General features: G+C 42.5%; 6 protein-coding genes across 6 annotated transcripts; 3 read left to right on the plus strand and 3 right to left on the minus strand.

Moving 5' to 3' along the window:
• Positions 1–7,053: 7,053 nt before the first annotated feature.
• PG986_005761 (uncharacterized protein) lies at positions 7,054–8,463 on the plus strand (the record flags this gene model as incomplete). Its single annotated transcript, XM_066841983.1, has 3 exons — positions 7,054–7,365; positions 7,394–8,107; positions 8,218–8,463. The coding sequence occupies 3 exons, from the start codon at positions 7,054–7,056 to the stop codon at positions 8,461–8,463; spliced, it is 1,272 nt and encodes a 423-aa protein (XP_066701845.1).
• A 663-nt stretch (positions 8,464–9,126) lies between these two features.
• Positions 9,127–9,904, plus strand: PG986_005762 (uncharacterized protein; the record flags this gene model as incomplete). Its single annotated transcript, XM_066841984.1, is given in 2 exon segments — positions 9,127–9,369; positions 9,389–9,904. 2 exon segments carry the CDS (start codon positions 9,127–9,129, stop codon positions 9,902–9,904), a joined length of 759 nt encoding a protein of 252 aa, XP_066701846.1.
• Positions 9,905–10,255: 351 nt separating this feature from the next.
• On the minus strand, positions 10,256–11,659 carry PG986_005763 (uncharacterized protein; the record flags this gene model as incomplete). Its single annotated transcript, XM_066841985.1, has 4 exons — positions 10,256–10,617; positions 10,687–10,767; positions 10,994–11,531; positions 11,609–11,659. 4 exons carry the CDS (start codon positions 11,657–11,659, stop codon positions 10,256–10,258), a joined length of 1,032 nt encoding a protein of 343 aa, XP_066701847.1.
• An 803-nt stretch (positions 11,660–12,462) lies between these two features.
• PG986_005764 (uncharacterized protein) lies at positions 12,463–12,951 on the minus strand (the record flags this gene model as incomplete). The annotated part of the gene is made up of 1 exon (XM_066841986.1): positions 12,463–12,951. The coding sequence occupies one exon, from the start codon at positions 12,949–12,951 to the stop codon at positions 12,463–12,465; it is 489 nt and encodes a 162-aa protein (XP_066701848.1).
• Positions 12,952–13,621: 670 nt separating this feature from the next.
• PG986_005765 (glycoside hydrolase family 16 protein) lies at positions 13,622–14,621 on the minus strand (the record flags this gene model as incomplete). The annotated part of the gene is made up of 3 exons (XM_066841987.1): positions 13,622–13,836; positions 13,917–14,542; positions 14,617–14,621. The coding sequence occupies 3 exons, from the start codon at positions 14,619–14,621 to the stop codon at positions 13,622–13,624; spliced, it is 846 nt and encodes a 281-aa protein (XP_066701849.1).
• Positions 14,622–16,283: 1,662 nt separating this feature from the next.
• PG986_005766 (uncharacterized protein) lies at positions 16,284–18,113 on the plus strand (the record flags this gene model as incomplete). The annotated part of the gene is made up of 7 exons (XM_066841988.1): positions 16,284–16,361; positions 16,418–16,752; positions 16,940–17,048; positions 17,110–17,239; positions 17,350–17,573; positions 17,679–17,774; positions 17,847–18,113. 7 exons carry the CDS (start codon positions 16,284–16,286, stop codon positions 18,111–18,113), a joined length of 1,239 nt encoding a protein of 412 aa, XP_066701850.1.
• Between the last annotated feature and the right edge of the window lie 781 nt (positions 18,114–18,894).

The following is an 18,894-nucleotide window of genomic DNA, read 5'->3' on the forward strand; positions in this document are numbered from 1 at the left end:
TATTATAAGCCGCGTTTAACGTAAAAAGGATATTAAAAAAAAAGCTCGTTATAAGGTTAAATATATTAAATATACTTTATAATTTAATTAATCTTCCATTAAATATATTAAGTATATTAAATAATTTATTATTATATTTACTATTATTATTAAAAACCCCGCCGCCTCGCCTATTAAATTTAATACTATTCCTTTCGTTACACTCGTTAAATTTATTAATAAGCCCGCCGCTATTATTAAAGAGCTCGTTATTACGTTTATTAAACCTATTGTTAAGCTTATTAATAAACCTATTAAACCTATTATTAAGCCCGTTTAACCCTTTAAAATATACGCCGCTCTCGCTATTATAAGTAAAAATTAACGTTAAGCTATTATAACTTTTTTAAATATCGCCGTTACTCGTAATAAATTACCTATTAACGCTAGCTCGCTTATTTAATTAAATACCTTAATTTTTTTTAATTATCGAGCCCCTCGGGGCTCTTTAAATAAAAGTTAAAAGTTTATTTAACTTAATAAAGTACGCCGTAATACGTATATAAATTATTTATATTTAATATTTTTTAATATTATAAAAGCTTCGTATTATTATAAAACCCTTAGCTTTAATATTATTAAATACTTTAATTATTATCGATATAATTACGTATACGTATCTTTATAAGCTATTTAATATACTTTAATATATTAATATAATTTAATTATAAAACCCTTACCTTAATAATTATACGTTATATAGCCCGCTATTTTATTAAAGAGATTATTAATTACGTTATTTAAAATAAAAGTAAAACTAGCGTAAGTTTATTAAAATATTTAATAATTTAATTTTATTTATTAATAACGTTTATAGAAATAATTTAAGGAATACCGCTATACCTTTCGTATATTTATAAATATTAAGGTTATAAGTTAAACTTATTATTTTTATAATAGTATTAATAAGTTTATCGTCGTTAATATTTAATATAAGGTTAATAACTTATTAAGTGCTTCGTTTACTTTAAATAACTTATTTATACTCTTATATAATATTAATTTTAATATACGTAGCTACTTTATTAAAAAGTACTTTACTTTTAAAAGCCCTTTACTTATTTCGATAAGATTTAATTTTAAGGATTCCTTTATTAATATTAACTCTAAGTTAAGCTAAATAGCTAGCCCTTATTTTATTATCGTTAATATATTACCTTTAATAATATTAAATATTTTATAGCGTTCTTTATTTTTTTATATTTAAAAAATATAAATTAATTAAACTAGCGTGCTTATTAAAACCTCTTACGGGCCTTCGTACCTTAATAATTTTTATTTTTCGAGGTTCGACTTTTTAAATTAATAGAAATTCGGTAATTATAATAATTATTTTATTATCGCTTCGTACTTACCTCCTTATAATATATAATTAAATTATTAAATATTTTATAAGTTTAAGAATTTTTTCTAGTGCTTAAACTTAGTATATAAAAGGTTTTTCGTTAATTTATTTATTAATATATCCTTTATAATAAGATAAGTTATTTAAAAAGCTCGTTTTTAATACTTTTATTATAGTTAAAAGTTTTAAATATCTGTATACTTTAGCTTCGTAGAGATCCTCTCCTTTTAACTTATAATTAACTTAATAATCTATTAATTATCGTAATATATTAAGAACGAGGTATTAAATACTAGCTTTAAATCTTTAAATAAACGCTTAAGTATAATTAACTCTTTTATTACTTATTATAAAGTTAGTAATTTTACCTCTATAATTAATATAATAACCGTATCTTATTAAATTACTTTCTATACGATTAAACTATTAAATAATATAATAATATACTTATAAAACGATTTATACATTTTTAAGTTATTCGCGAAAAAGGCGTTATTTATTATAATTAACGTTTAAACGCTATTCTCTTATTTTCCGAAAGAGATTATTATAAACCTAGTGTTATAAACGTATCGAATATATTAATTAATAATTTTAAGGTATTCTTCGTTAAGGTTTACTAAGAACTTTAATAATTATAAATATATAAATATAATATTAAAGTGAATTATAATAAATCTATAAAGTAATAATTTAATTTATTTTTAATAGGCTTTAATTCGTAATTTTAATATTTCGTTAATATATTTTAATAACTCCTCGGTCGATAAAAGTATTACCGTAACCTTTAATACCTTTAAATTATATTTAATTATTACCTTTTTTAAGTAAGTATCGTAGGATAATTAAAGATACTTATTAACTCTATTTTTAATTATATATATATTAAAATAATAAGCTATATTACTTTAATCTTTAACCTTATATATTTACTTAATATTAATTATTAACTTATCGGTTTTATTTTACTTTAATTTTCGGTAATAAATTAAAAAGTTATTTATATAAAAAACTATAAATACTATACGCTCTTTATTATAAAATAAATAAGATTCCTCTTTTAAACCGATAAAACTTAATTTACGAAAAGTATTAAAGAAATTATTATATTATAATAATAAAGATTCTCTTAACTTATAAAGGGCCTTTCGAAACTTAATATATATCCCGGTTTATTTATACCTTAAAAGGAGCTTATAATATACTAATAAGGATTCTTTAATAAAAGTTATATTAAGGAATATATTAATTATATTAAATTACTTTGTTTTTAAATTAAATTTTATAATTAAAGCTATTATAATTCGAAAGGATTATATAATTAATATTATAATATATATATTCGCGAGTAAATTTATATTTTACTTATTACTTTATATATAAATCTAAGCTTTATATAATATATAAACGTTATTCTTATTAAACTTATTAATAAATATCTATTTTAACGGTAATAAGGTATTATCGTAAGGGCGTTTAATAACTTTTTAAACCCTTATTTTTATTAAGTTATTAATTTCTCGTTTAATAATAATTATAAACTACTCCCCTTTAAAATAAATAACTACTTTATTTTAAAAGTATAAAGGTAATTTTAAATAAAGCCTAAATACCGCCTTTTTAGCTACCTTTTTTAATAAATATACCTTTATAATAATAATATAAATAATATAATACTCTTTATTTCTTAATAATAACGCCTTATTAATATTAAAAAAGTAAATAATAAAAAATATATATAAAATTATTATAGGAGCTATATAAAAAATTAATTTATTATAATCCTTTAATATTTATAAGCTATTTAATTTTATCTCGCTATTTAACACGAAAAATATACTTTCGATATTATTACCCTTTTATTTCTTTAATTATAATAAATATAATCGCTTTTAATTAAATTCCTATAGCCCTTTTATATACCTCTAATAGCGTATACGTAGTTTACGTTTAAATATAAATATCTTTATTACTTTTAATAATATAACTATAATAATTTCGTTTTAAATCTTTTTTATAATAGGAGAAATATTCCTAGGAGTTTATTATTCTTTTTCCCTATTAAATTACGCTATTTCTCGTTTTTCGAAAGTTTTTAAATTTCTAAGGCTTTTTATATTAATAAACTTATTTATTTAACGTTTTCCGAAAATAAATAATAATAACTTATTTATTTTAATTCTTTTCTCCGGGCTTTTAATTAACTCCTTCGTTTCGGACTTTATTTCTAGTTTAGGTATATAATTTAATAATAAGAGTCCTATACTATTTATATTATTATACTTAGCTTTATAACCTTTCGAATATAATTTAAATACTAAGCTCACCCTTAAAGCCTTATTAATAAATATATTAAAAACTACCGTACCCTTTAAATTTAAGGGGACTAACCTTTTTAAGCCCTCCGGGATAAAAAATAAAATTAATAAAGTTATTTAACTCCTTTTATAATATTAAAGTTTAAAAAGTAAAAGTAATATATAATAATAATTTAAAGCTTAAAAGGAATATAATCTTTTTAACTTTTTTAATAAACTCCTTATTTTAATTTAACTCCCTTTCTTCCCCTTTTTAATAAAAAAGGTCTTTATTAAATTTAATATCGCGTAAAATAATAACTCTCGTTAACTTAAAAATTTATATATAATAAATATTAATAGTTTTATAGTTTACTAAATACTTTATATAACTTTTTAAAAATACTTTAAACTCCTTATATAATCGGCCTTTAATTTTATTATAATCGAATATATAAGCTTTATACTTAAACGTTTATACGCCGCTTTAATTAAGCTTTAAATTTATTTAAAAAGCTTTAACCTATATAAGATTATACTATTTAAAATAACTTATAAACTATAAATCTAATACTTTATTAAAGCTCCGTTACTATTAAGATTAAATAAAATATATATTTAATAGCTTAGTAATTATTTAAATAACTTTAAGCTATAAGCTCTTTAATAAATTAATACTTACTCTTATTTTAAAAGCGATATTTATTACTTCTTATTTTATTCGCTTTTAATTACCTATTAGTTTTTTAATATTTACAGGCTTTTATTTTATAATAATACTTTCTTTTTCGTATTAAAGATTATATTAAGTACTTTTTTAAATTCTTAATAATTTAATTTCTTTATTATACTTAAAGTAATATATAAAGAGATTATATTTACGTTAAATATACCGCTTAAATCCTTTTATTACTTTAAATAGCTTTATATATAAGCGAGATTTTATAAGGTATACTTATACCTTATTATTATAATTATTCTTTAATAATAATATATACTTTAAAAGTTTATACTTTAAAGGGTTTAAGTACTCTCTTAATAAGTCTCCGTAAAATAATTCGTTTTATAAATAACGTTATATATATTTCGTATTTTAACTACGTTAAACCCTTAATCGAAATACCTTTAATTACGTACACGAGCTTTATAAAAGCCTCTAAACTTAAATATCTTATTCTTATATACTATCTTTTTTTTAAATTTATTTTTATATAAACCTTTTCTACGGGCTTTTTATTTATTATAAAGTATTTTATCGTTATATAAATACTTATTACACCGATTATATTTATTAATAAGAAATTAATATAAAAAGTAAATAAAGGTTTATATTCGATAAAAATTAAATTACCCTTTCTTATAAGCCTTTATATTATAATACTATTTTTTAACGATTTTATTCGTAGCGTATAGTCCTTTTTATAATATTAAATATTAACGCTTCTTAAAAGTAATTCGAAAATAATATTAATATAAAAACCCTCGATTAATATTACTTTATTAAACTTAAAATTAATTAACTCGTTTCGCGCTATAAAAATATTCTTTATAATTTTTACCCTATACCTTTTAATCGGAAACGTAATTATACTTACTTTTATAAATTTATTAATTAAAGCTAATATTAAAAACCTTAATATTAATAAATCCTCGCTATTAATAATATAGTAAGAGTTATAACTATTAATTAAAGTCGACTATAAAAGGTTATATAGTTTTTAATTTTAATAAACCGATATATTAAAATCTTTTTTAACGTTAAAAAGTATATAATTAATAATCGCGTATAATATTTCTTTTTATATAAAGTTACTTAAATTAATTTAATTAAGCTTAATAAGCTATTAACGTAACGAGGCTTATTTAACGTCGAAGTTTAATCGATATTTAATCTTTATATATACTTTTTAATCTAAGTGGATTAATCGGTTAAAGGATTTACCTTTAATCTTTTTAATAAAAAGTATACTTTAAAAAATAATAATTCGCTAATAATTAACGATAATATAGTTAAGTATTAAAGCGGGGTTTATAAGGGTAATTATAGTTTAATAAGCTTTATAATTTACGATTATTAATTAATTTATACTTTTCCCGCTTATTATTAAGTAAAGTATAAAACGAATATTTTCTCCTTTTCGACTCGTTTTATTTTACTTACTCTTTTAATAGCGAGTTTAATATAATTAAACTCGTTAATATACGTTCTTTTTATTTTATATAATCGAGTTCCTTTAATTAACGTTAACTTTATTTTAATATTAATTACTTATTAACCGCTTTAAACTATATATAAGTTATTAAATATCCCTATACTTTAAGAATTCTCTCGGAAACCGTATTTATATAAGCTTTACTCTATTATATTAATTAAAGTTAAGGATCCTCTCCCCTTAGCTTAATTCGCTTTAAAAACTTATTATATTAATCTTAAACGAAAGTAATATATAAACTTATAAAGGGTTTAAATTATTATTTAAACTAATAAATAATATTTTAAAGCGTAAATAATTAATTTAACTCGTAAATATTATTATAGGCTATATTAATATACGCTTTTAAAACCGTAAGCTTAATCTACTCGTTAATAATAATAAAAGTATTCTTTTATACTATATAACGGTATATTTTTATATTCTATTCGTTTTATTTAAGTTTAATACATTTAATAATATCGTTAATAAGCGTATTATATATCGATTTCGAATCTTTTATTATTATAAGTGCGCTTATTATAAGGTTTATTAAGCTAGTTTCGTTTATTAATTAAAAGTTTTTAATTAAACCTTATTTAATTTTATCGATTATACGTAGCTTAAGCTTATTATAAAGATAGGCGTCGTTAAATATATTAGGATTTAAATATATTTAAATACTACGCTCGAGAGTATTTATTTTAAGCGAGTTATATTAATTTAATTAATCTCGCTTAATCTCGAGCTTAATATTAATTAGCTTAATAAAAGGTTTAAATATAGTAAACGTCGTGGAAGTAATAAAAAAATAAAAAGATATAAGAAAATATAGATTTAAAATCGCTCTTTAATACGTAAAGTTTAATAAAATAAATAATATAATAATAATAACGAGTTTATTTAATAAAAAACTCCGGGTTTATAATTATCGTATAATAAAAAATATTCGGATAATATATTAAATATTAAAGTACTATTTAAAAAAAAAAGAAAAGATAAAAAAAAAGGTGCTACCGTATTAATAAATATATAAATAAAATACCTTACGTAGCGCGCTAGGCGCGTTAAGGGGCGACCCCCTGTCTCTATCCTCCTGCGATACCGAGAATTACACCTAGCTAATTGAAACTATTCGGTCCTATCTGAAGTTTAGACCGCCCTCAACTACGCCAACGTAATGGGCCTGCAAAAGTCTCTAAACATGCAAGGCCAAGACTTCAGCTGGTTAGCCACCTCCTTCTTCCTCGCCTACGCCCTCGCCGAGTTCCCGCAGGCCTACCTGCTGCAAGGTTTTCCCCTCCGCAAGGTCATGGGCCTCAACATCATCGCCTGGGGCCTGGCGATGTGCAGCAGCGCCCTGGTCCGCGGCTACGCGGCGCTCCTCGCCCTGCGCATCGTCCTCGGCGCCTGCGAGAGCATCGTCGTGCCCGCCCTCGTCCTCGTCACGAGCACGTGGTACAAAGCGCCAGGCCTGCGGGCGCACGGGACTGTGGTTCTGCAGCATTGGCGCGGGGCAGCTCGTCGGCGGTCTCGTCGGCTTCGCGGCGCTGCATGGGTCAGGGGACAATGATATTGCGAGGGGGGACTTCGGCGGCTGGCGCATCATGTTCTTAGCGATTGGCGTGTCCAACCTGCCCGTCGCCGCGGCGGTGCTCCTGTGGCTCCCGGACACTGTCGATGCGGCTCGCTTCCTGACGACCGACGAGAAGGGCTTTGTGCGCGCCGCGCTAGCGCTTGACCAGGGCGGTAATGGGCGTCAGGTCTTTAAGCCCCGGGCCATCGTCGAGGCGCTGGCGGACCCGGCCGTCTGGCTGTTAGTTTCGATCATGGTGCTGACTGTCATCCCCTCGGGCGTCATCATCACGTTCAGCGCCACGCTCGTCAAGGGGTTCGGGTACACCCCCAAGGAGTCTGCCCTGCTCAATATGCCCTCGGGGGTCGTGTCCATCGTCGCCACTCTGCTGAGCACATTTGCCATCCTGCGGGGGATCTCTCGGTGGCTGGCCATCCTCATGCTGCTTATACCTGCCATGATCGGGGCGGGTCTCATGTCGTTCTACCAGGGGCAGGGCGGCAGTCTCGCGGGGATCTACCTGATCAACTTCACCATAGCCCCCACGGCTCTGGTCTTCAATCTCGTGGGATCCAACACTTCGGGGTACACGAAAATGGTCACCTCGTACGCGGCCATTGCGATAGCATTCAGCATCGCCAACATCATCGGCCCTCAGGTCAGTCCCTCATTCTCTGTAGTAGTAATCCACAATTACTTGTCTTCTTTTTTGTTTCTTCTATATAGTAGTACTGCCTGAACTTCCATCGGGTTTAACCTATCCTGCAGACCTTCCAAGCCCGCGAAGCGCCCGGCTACATCAGTGCCAAGATCACCATCTTCGCTACCAACAGCGCCGCCATCTTCGCCACCATCTTGCTCCGCGTCGTATACGGCCGACGTAACCGCCGGACGGAAAAGGCGCGGGAAGCGCAGTTGGCGGCCGTGGCCAGGGGAGAAACCGCGGTGGAGGCGCTGGTCGACGATGAGGACCTAACGGATCGCAAGAACCCGGCCTTCCGCTATGTCTACTAGGTGAACCATAAAAGGGAATGCGTGAGCCTGGGTAAGTCCGCATCTTCCCTTTATCATTTCATGGAGCCTGTACTGCAGCATCAGTAGTGCAGATTACCATCCAGGCACAATGAAAGAACCAGCACCGACATTATGTTCGACAAGTCGACCAAGGACTGGCAGTGACAGCTCGGGTCGGCCCCGGTTCAGGCTTCACACGTGGCCAGATGTTAGGAAAAAGCCCCGATCGATCGCCAGTTTAGCCACCAGCCGCTTGACCCCAGCTGCCAAGAAACGCTCAAGCCCCACCTGGCCCGGACCGTTGCACCGCCACCGCCCCAAAGGCGACTTGGACAGATCTGAGACGTAGCTTCTCATGAATAAACTTTCCCCCAGTCCATTAGCCCCTATTTTCATCAAACACCACGTTCCCCAGACAGACGCGCCCTCCACTTTCACTCGCCTTCGTTACTACCTACCTCACCCTACCCGAACCAAGTTCATAACTGGCACCAACGCGGCATAAAAGCAGGCAGAAGAAGAGGCGCTGCAACGGCTAGTTGCTTACGGTCACCAGTGCTAGTGCTACAGAGGAGGACAAAGGCCAAGAACGCCCCCACCAGCCAGCCAGCCAGCCAGCCAGCCAGCCAGCCAGCCAGCCAGCCAGCCAGCCAGCCCGCCGCCATGCCGTCGATGCTTGCAACGGCGCTGCAGAACACGTGCATCAAAGCCGCAGCAAACCTCACCGCACAGCTCGCCTCCAGGTGGCATGCCGACGGCACACCCGAGCCGCTGGACAAGCAGCGCATCCTCGAGTTCGCCTTCTTCGGCTTCATCGGCGCCCTCATCGGCTACGAGTGGCACCACGGCCTCGAGCGCCACTTCCCCCACGCGCACGCGCACCTTCAAGCGGCACCGGCCCACCGCGTCCCATAACCTCGAAAAGGGGCGGGACCCGGAGGAGAAGCCCGCCAGCGGCAGTGGTAGCAGCAATGGCGGTAGCAGTGGGGACCTGAAGATCAACTACCGCAACGTCGCGGCCAAGCTCCTCCTGGACCAGACCGTCTCGCTGAGCCTCATGATCACGCTCTTCCTGATCGTGACCAACATCCTGCGCCTGCCGACGCTGGCGCTCGTCTTCGGCGTCGTGCGCCGCAAGCTCCGGGGCCTGCTGCGCGCGGGCTGGACCATCTGGCCCGCGGTCGGGCTCGTCAACTTCCTTTGGGTCCCCGTGCGCTCGCGCGTCCTCGTCGCGTCCTGCGTCGGCTTCGGCTGGAACATCTTCCTGAGCGTCATGGCGGCGCGGCACGCCGAGGAGCACAAGACGATGGGGCTGAGCGCGGTTGGGTGGGAGGCGCCGCCGCAGCAGCAGCAGGCGCAGGCATGGGTGTGGGTGTCGGTGTCGGGGGCGGGGCTGGTGGGAGGTAGAAGACGGAAAAGACAAAAAGGCTGGCCGATCTGATACGTCTGCTGCTTGCGATCACTTTGGGTGGGCATGGTGAAGGCGCCGAGGTTACACTACTGCGGTGCAGCGACCAAGTCTGTTGGGGCATATCCCTAATTCAGAATCTTCAATTCACGGCCATACGTTTAATTGAGTTCGCTGGTGTGTTGTGTCGATGGCGCGTGTCGCCGGTGCGTGTGTACCATTCGCAACAGCTGTATTCATTGTCACGCATAATATTGATTTGATCCACACCCATGAGCCTCTCTGAACCTGCATGAAACTCCAGTAGCTCACCACGATCTCGTTCAACGAGAGTTACTGTATATGGGATCCAAATCACTTAATGGTACGGTGAGTCCTTCTATCTTAGTAAGGGGGCCACCTACTGTCGCTTGTTTCCAAGGAACCCGAGTTTCTGGAGGAAGAGGTGGACGGCTGCTTCCACGCGTTCCCCTGCTCGAAGTCTACGCTCAACCTCCCCGAGGGTGGGCAGTAGCTGTTCAAGAAATGTCCACCCCCGCTAACTCTTCCAGTGTCCTCCCACTCGTTGAATGTTGTGAGCAGATCTTGCCGGAGCTGTCGAGCCCTGGCGCCAAGCCCCCTTGGGCTCTTGGAAACGGGCTGATGCGCCGCTTCTCTCCGCATTCGCTGCCCCTCTATTTCTCGCCCCGAGTTGTTCCGCTGCGTGAACAGGGAGCGGAAAGAAACGAGACATCCGACGGTGTATGCTTGAAAAGGGAGTGGACACTCAGTACAACCTTCGCCTGCAAGCGGGAACAAGGCAGTAGGAAACTTACCGACGACGAATTCGATTCCGAACCAGAACCAGAACCAGGTGATGTTCGTTTGCTCAACATCACCTTCGGCTGTTGGTACGTCTATCCCACCGAATGAATGTCCTGGCGTTGTGGTTACGGATATAAAACCTCGGATTAGCGTGACAGCGATGGTAAGCGCCACGAGCCCGAATATGGAGGAAAGAACAAGCTTCTTTCGCATGCTGGCTCTGGTCCCCCAGAGAATCCATATGGGGAACGCCGTGACTGCGTTCAATGCTGTCAGCATTCCTAGGCTTTACTGGCTTGGAAGTAGAGGGAGATGTACTTAGCGCGTCCCCAGCGGCGTCTAAGATGGAAAACACCTTCGTAGTGATGGAAATTCTCGTGATAAACTCCTTGCCGCCGCAAGTAGCGAGCATTTCATCGATGGGCTTCAAGGTGCATTTGAGATCCACTAGAGCGATGCCAGCAGCCCCGACACCCATGTTAAATAACAGGACAGCCCACCACGAGATACGGTATTTGGGAACGTGGTTGCCGAAGCGGCGGAAGAAGAGCAGGAAGTTCAGCTTGACCAGCCAGGTGCCGACGTAGTTGAGGTACATCATGGCCAGGAAGCCTCGCAGACCCTTGGCCGATTCGTCTGGAAAAGAGGGCGATGGCAAGACACCATTGCTGACGTCCTCAATTTGGTAGACATACCGCAGGAACAGCTGGGCTAGTACAGTCGAAGCTAGCAGCAGGAACAAGGCGGCCAGCATGAAGTAGTCCTCGACGAACGGGCGCCCGAAGCAGCTGATGCGGATCCCCATCCGACATAAGATGAGGATGGTACAGAGAGCGAAACCACCCCACGCGATTCCCTAATCGTCAAGCGTGTCAGTTACCATCCCTGGAACGCAAACATTTACACTTATTCGAATTCTATATGGTGACTTACCTGGAATGCCCCCAAAGCCAACAACGCCCCTGTGGTGGAGGCCGGGCTCATTGGGAGAAGGATGACTGATATTGGCTTGACTGGTCGGCTTTAGTCTATGGAGGTCACAGATGGACGATCGGAATCATGCGATAAACGAAAGCCATGAAACTAAAAGTAACAGAGTTGAAACTCTTCCATGGCTGATGTTAAATAAAACGCATACGGCGAATCAGCCTTGGCTTGGCAGGGGGTTGCTGATGTCAGATCTTTCCCTTTCCTTATGTGAGATGCATGTTTAGACCACTACCCGCGTCCAACCAGGAGCCAAGTTTTGGATATTGCCCATTGCCTTCGTGTCACTACTACGTAAGTGGTGAGTAGTCCAGGCACACATTCCAGCCTGTGCCGCTTCGCCTGCGCATCATTAAGTCGTCTCGTCCACATAGCCTCGCCGGTTCTCGTTCTAGCTAGAGTGCTTATCGGAACATATCAGCATAAGGTAACAATCGAACTCAAAGCTGGATTGGTTCAACTATGCTTGTGGCGTGTGCCAACATGCGCCAAACATTGCGCGGAACATTGACATTAGCATACCAGCAACCTGGGACAAGGGGTTGCGCATATAGCATCGAGAGTGGCTTCATGAGGTGCTTAGTACTTGACTAATCACTAAACTAGCATGTAAATAAACTCGAACTCTGTTGCATTCTTCGCTCAAATGAGTGAATGCCAGAATAGCCTCACCGCCATTCACCTGACAGGCATTGGCGACCAAGTCGGATGCCGTAGGTAGGCAGGCGCAGGTGTCAGGGGCGTACCTACGTCTTGCCCACGAGATGCAGAGGACCGACTCCACCGTTTAGTCCATAGCTTCACTGCCACCTTTCACTGGGTACGAGGCCATTCGCTACGAGGTATTCTCTCATGAGTCTTTTCTCCCGTTCCCACTCCTCAGCATCTTCTGGACTCATCTCGGGCTCAGGAGGATAGTAACGCGGAACAGTCGGAATGTCCCAGCGCTCCTGCACCCAGGCCGTAGCCGGCGGCATCATCTGCGCCATGTACTGATGCCACGACTCCCTCGCCAGTGGGTCGGCCGCCGAAGCCGCTTCCTGTTCCGGTGTGCCGCCATACTCGGGCTGCCAGGGGAAAGCGTGGCAGAAGAGGGTCCGTGCCTGACTCTCCTCCCCCAACGTCTGCTGCTGCTCCAGCTTGCCGGATTTCTCCTCCACCCAGTGGTCCTCCGTGAGCACAAGGAACCACACGGCCGAGAATCTGGACCACTGGCGATGCCGCCACTCCATAAACTCGGAGCCGCGAGGGACGAAGGAGGGAAACACACGTTCAAAACCCACATACATGTCCACCGGGTTGACGGCTTTGTATGGTACCGACAGGGTGGTTAACGTCACGCGGCCCGTTACATCCACTGTCGGGCGGAAAAAGGGTGGCTTCAAAGTGAGGAAGCGCGATGGAGCTGGAGGCGACGACGTGGAGGAAGCACCATCCAAAGTTAGTTGACTTGGTGAGAGGCTCTTTTGTGCCTATTGAAAGCAAGCCTGGTCCTGTGACGGTGTCCAGCCAACTTGGTATCAAGCCTTACCGATACCGGTGACACAGCCACTGTCAAAGAGCCAATAGCATCATTTCAGGCAGTCAACACTAGAATGAATGCACAATTCGGCAGCACACTGCCCTCCAGAGCTTGGAGCTATGTATGATTGGGCCATTGATGCGATTGACTAACACTGCCAAATTTTGAGGCGTCTTTCTCCTCGGGTTTCTAGTATTTCAAGCGACCTGAACGATAGAGGATGTGAAACGTTCCCCGACATGGAAATCTAGGTTCCAAATTTTGAGAACACAGAGCTTTCTTTGGGATGGACACAGTGGATTTTGAGATGGGCTGGGCAGCACAGGCTATCATGTCAAGTGGAGGGCACGTACTTTTCAAACATTAACAGAAGCCAGGAATGATACGTCACGTACTCTTAGTAAACGATAGCGATACTAAGATGGAGGGTTCTGCAACTAATCAGAGATATAAAACGCCACATACTGACCCGTCATCCCCGTATCCGTGCCTGTCGCGGTTTGCCCATTCGGTTGGCCGCCTTTGGGAAAGGTTCCCCCGACAGCCACGTTGAGGACAGGGAAGTACGGTTCGTGCGCGAGCACACCCCATTGTTCCTCGTTGTTGACATCGCTACCCTGGACCTGGTAGAACTGCTTGCCGTCCATGGACCCTACCGCAAGTTAGCCAGGTCACGTTATTGTGTTACGCCCACTTAAGAACGGGCAGTTACGACGACGAGAGTTAACTCACACGTTAACGTTTCGTCTTTCCAGCTACCCTTGGTGCGGTCGACTTTAATCGACCACGTATGCGGCTGGGTATGGTCGTATCTGTTGCCGTACTTGGAATTGACGTCGTCTGCGCTCCCCGTGGGAAGACTGATGCGCCCGACCGCGCCGTCCGGGTTCTTCTCGCCCCAGTGCAGCGAGCCGAGGGTCCAGTCGTGCCCGTCGGACGTTTCGAAGATGTCCCACTCGCCACACATGGGCCACTCGGTCCCGTGCCGCTGGCTGTCGCCGAACGCCCAGAAGGCGGGCCAGATGCCGGCCTGCCGGTCCGACGGCGCGCCCCCGACCGTGAGGTTGGCCTGCAGGATCAGCGACTTGCCCTCGGGGCACGAGTACGCCTCCTTGCCCTCGATGCGCGCCGACCGCCACTCGCCGTCGTGCAGCTGCGGCGTGATGTACATGGTGTCGCCCACGTGCGGCGCCGGGCCGCCGAAGTTGGAGTGGATGTGCGTCACGTCCCACTCGGAGTCATACCGCTGCTGCTCGTTGTTGTACTTTGTCTGGTTCACAATCGAGTTCCACTTGTGGTAAGCGGCCTCCTCGGTGGTGCGGAAGCCGTCGTCTTGGGGGCAGGAGTTAGCAGTGTGTCTAGACTAAGGAGTTCCATGACTGATAGAACCAGTTCTTCCACCCACTGGCCCCCCATAGAACCAATTACTTACACCATAGTAATGAATAGCCCAAAATCTTGTCGGGTGTCATTTTGGCTTGGAGACTGAGTGACGAGGGAGATCTGTGTAAAAGTGATACTGGCGGGGGTTGCTGCAACAGACTGTCTTATCTTTGGGGGGTCCCTAGACAGCAACAGCCTTTATAGACCAAACACCCCCGTGAGCACCGAGATGGGGTAGCACGAATTGAACATTCCCAGAGGCCTAGACTCAGTCACTTGTCCACCCCATCCATGTCTCTGAGGTCGGCCAACGCTTAGTCCCGGGTGAAAGCCATGATAGGTAGGTGCGACTCAACAGCTGGACACCCCTTTCTTGTCGTCAAACTTCAATAGCTCCCAAGGAAGGATGATAGTGGTGTAGAGATATGAGCATCTTTAACACCACCTTTCAAGAGTGTGGAGGATCAAAACGCACATCTCGGCCACATTTGTAGATGGAATTGGCCGAAGGGACTAGGCTGCAGCATCACATGGGCAGGTCTGGCCTGCTTAGCGGAGGATGACTGTATTCATTGTTATGTCCATACTCGACCCCGGCCTGGCAATTATATACGAAAGCCGCGGCGCCAGACTCCTCTCTGACCACGAATAACAGATGCGGACCGAGTACCGCACCGTTAAACCACAGGGTCTGGATAGAGCGTAACCGAAGTCTCTACACGAGAATTGCAGACAAGAAGCAGCCAATATCCACATTGGGAGATCGATAGTGCTTATCCATGAAAAGCTTCACCCCAGCCCATCCACAATCCTGACATGCATAGGGACTGGCGCTAGCTAGTTCGGGCGCATGCCGAAATGTATAGTCCCAACTTACCAGGGTAGAAAATATGTTCGTCTCATGACTCCCTTCATCTCACTTCAATGAGGCTCGTAGAGAATGAAAGATAGAGAGGACCTAGGCAAGCGGAGACATTTGTGAGATCAATGCGATTTAATAGGCCTCTACTGCTGGAACTTGGAACACCCGTTTGACCTGAAATCATTTAAAAGAAAGACATCTCGCAATGCTATCAACCCCTTCCAGTTCCGTTTCTGGCAGCCTATACCCATCTAAACTGAAAGAGCAATGGGCGTGAGACAAGTCAAGCGGACGATGGCTTTTCCAAGGCATTCTATGATGTCCCCTCTTTTTCTCCTTTTCGCCGTCGCTCTCGTCACGGCGAAGGCCAGTCCCACGGACTTTGCCATCAGAGACGGAGGTACTCCCATCGACGACATCATTCCTACAAACGATGCGCGGCAAGCATTTAGTTTCAACTTGAGTTCTGATGCCCCTCCTCGAAACACCCCAGCCCATCAAAACCCCCAGCTACTCTCGCCACACCCGGTAGAGATAGTTCAGGGTGATTACCATCCGGACCTCGCACGTCGAGATGCCACACTATGCTTGGCAGATGGAACTTGCGCCGATAAAAGGTATGCACAGGCTTGTGTATCAATAGTCCAATCGCCGCTAACACTCTACAAAGTTGCTGTAGTACTAGAGGGACGTGCGGCTATGGCCCGGCTTTTTTGTGGGAAGGGGAATGTATGTCAACGAGTCCATATTGTGTCCTACTGCACTTTACGTCTTCACTTAATCCACACTCCATACACCCTATTGTTCAAGGAACTAACGATTTGAAGTGTACAAGCGGCTGCGATGCGACTGCCATGTGCGGTATGTACAGCAAAGGTGGCAAAGAGAAGTGCGGCATGAACCTGTGCTGTTCGGCCATGGGATGGTGTGGTGTGAGTACCAGTCCCATGAGAAGCAAACCCAGTTCAAGATAATGATAAACAACTAGACCACCGAGACATACTGCGGCAACGCCGACCCGCAGGGCAACACTCTACCGTGTCAAAAGGACTCCGGCTCGTGGGTAGTCAAGTCGGGCAAGACCTGCGGCACCGGCAGCGGCACCACCAACGGCCGCACGATAGGATACTACCAGGGTTCCAACACTCGCGAACGCCTGTGCAACAAGATCTTCCCGGCCGATATTGCCAGCAAAGGGTATACGCACCTCTACTACGCCTTCGCGTCCATCGACCCGAACAGCTTCGGGGTGGTGCCGGCGCATTCCGGGGATGTCGAACTCTATGAGCAGTTCACTGCGCTAAAGAGCCGCGGGCTGGAGACGTGAGTACACTTCTTACACCGTGGGATGTTTATGAGAGAACCTGCTGACAATGGTAATCGCTCCGTAGATGAATAGCTGTAGGAGGCTTCGACTTTAGCGACCCGAACAAAGCCACACACGGAACATGGTAAGCCACTGGGAAATGCTGGCAAACAATTTATCCGATACTGACCCTCGACCCCATAGGAGCAAGCTGGTCTCGAGCGCCAGCAGCCGCGCGGCCTTCATCAACTCGCTCAAGACCTTCATGGCCAAGTACGGCTTCCAGGGCGTCGATCTGGACTGGGAGTACCCCGTCGATACGCTCCGTGGCGGCGACCCCCGCCGACAAGCAAAATCTGGTGCATCTCGTCAAGGAGATGCACGCCTCGTTCGCCGGCCAGTTCGGTTTGAGCCTGACGCTGGCGCCGGATTATTGGTATCTGCGATACTTTGATGCCAAAGCGATGGAGAGCTCGGTAGACTTTTTCGGGTTCATGGCCTATGGTGAGTGCTTGCTTCTTGATCCGGAGGCAATGTCCCCGTGGCGACTCTGGAATTGCTTTACCGCTTTGATGTTGGATTAAATCAACCAATACTAAACCCGGATTAAACAGACCTCCACGGCTATTGGCACCAAGACGTCAAAACCCTCGGCTCCGTCGTGCGCGGCCAGGCCGACATCCGCGACATTGCGACCGACACCCTGCCGCTCTGGTTCGACGAGCTGGACGCGTCCAAGATCAACTTCGGCGTCGCGCTGTACGGGCGCGGCTACACGCTCGCGTCCCCCAACTGCAACGACCTGCTCTGTGGCTTCAGCGGGCCCAGCAAGCCCGGCGTATGCACCAACGGGGACGGCGTTATGTCGCTGGAAGGTGATTAGATCTTCTCCCATCCAGCCTTTGACTATCGGACCTTGCAGCTGACTTTTCGTTTGCTACAGCGGTTTGACCCCAGTAAAGACCACCGAGGGGACCTGTGGCAAGAAGAATGGAAACACGGTCTGTGGAGACTGGCCAACCGGCAACTGTTGTTCCGGGTAAGCACCCCCTCCACCACATTATTCCCAAGCCATAACGTTGCTAACCCTCGTGTTTTCCCATGAAACCAGTTCGGGCTGGTGCGGCAGCACGGCCGACTACTGCAGCAGCGGGTGCCAGTCGGGCGACTGCGTGACGGGGGCGAGACGGCGGACGGGACGTGCGGCCTCGCGCACAAGCACACCACGTGCGGGTCGTGGCCGGCGGGCGACTGCTACAGCGCCGCGGGCTACTGCGGCAACACCAAGGCGCACTGCGGCGAGGGCTGCCAGTCGGGCGGGTGCGGGTGGAGGATCCTCGACGGCGAGCGGGTGGATATCCTGCGGCCGGGTGGTTAAGTCTTTGCCCTACGACTATATACAGAATGTGGATAATATGATTTACACAGCGGTAATACATTTTGTTGCGGACAAGTCTCACCCACTTCCAGATTTCAGCGGTAAAAGAGCCTAGAAGAGTCTGGGTGTGTCAGCACTTCAGTCTCGAATCGTTTCCTTCATTCTTCCCGTTTCCTTTTCTCTCTTTTGTCTGGAGCAGCAATCAGGCAACAGTGAGCGGGCCACAGTAGTTTGCCCAATCTAATCGCTAGTATTGTTTTTTTTTTTTTTTTTTTTTTTTTTTTTTTTTTTTTGAATCGGGGCTAGCCCACTACTGGATCTTTGAGATACCAACACATTCGGGGGTTCAGGGTATAGAACTGGTGCCCACTCACACTCGCCCCCGGATCTCAGCTACCAGCGAACGTTACAGATCGATTGGACCTCTAAACGTACTAATTAATCACGTAAGATCCCACCGCCGTAACTATAAGCAACATCGGAACAAACGCCGGGAGCCCATTGGCGGTGAACCCTTGCCGCAGCGTCGGGGCTAATTAGGCCTCTAGCGCAAGAGTAAGCAGCACAAGGGCGGACAGGGGCCACACGCACGTACTTGATAAAACACCTAGATCGTCAGTATCGCCCTGCCCATTTGCCGCGATACGGCGAATTGGATCGGGGCGGTGGGTCACGAAGTAGAATGAAACCTCTATGTATGCAGTCAGCGGGTCAGCTGCAGAGGGGCCGCCACGATTGGTTGTTATGGTCCTGTTTTCTATATTAGTTCACTATTTAGCGT

The sequence above is a fragment of the Apiospora aurea genome (genome assembly GCF_038362705.1).
Source record: "Apiospora aurea strain CBS 24483 chromosome Unknown utg000004l_segment0_segment0, whole genome shotgun sequence".
Classification (NCBI taxonomy): Eukaryota; Fungi; Ascomycota; class Sordariomycetes; order Amphisphaeriales; family Apiosporaceae; genus Apiospora; species Apiospora aurea.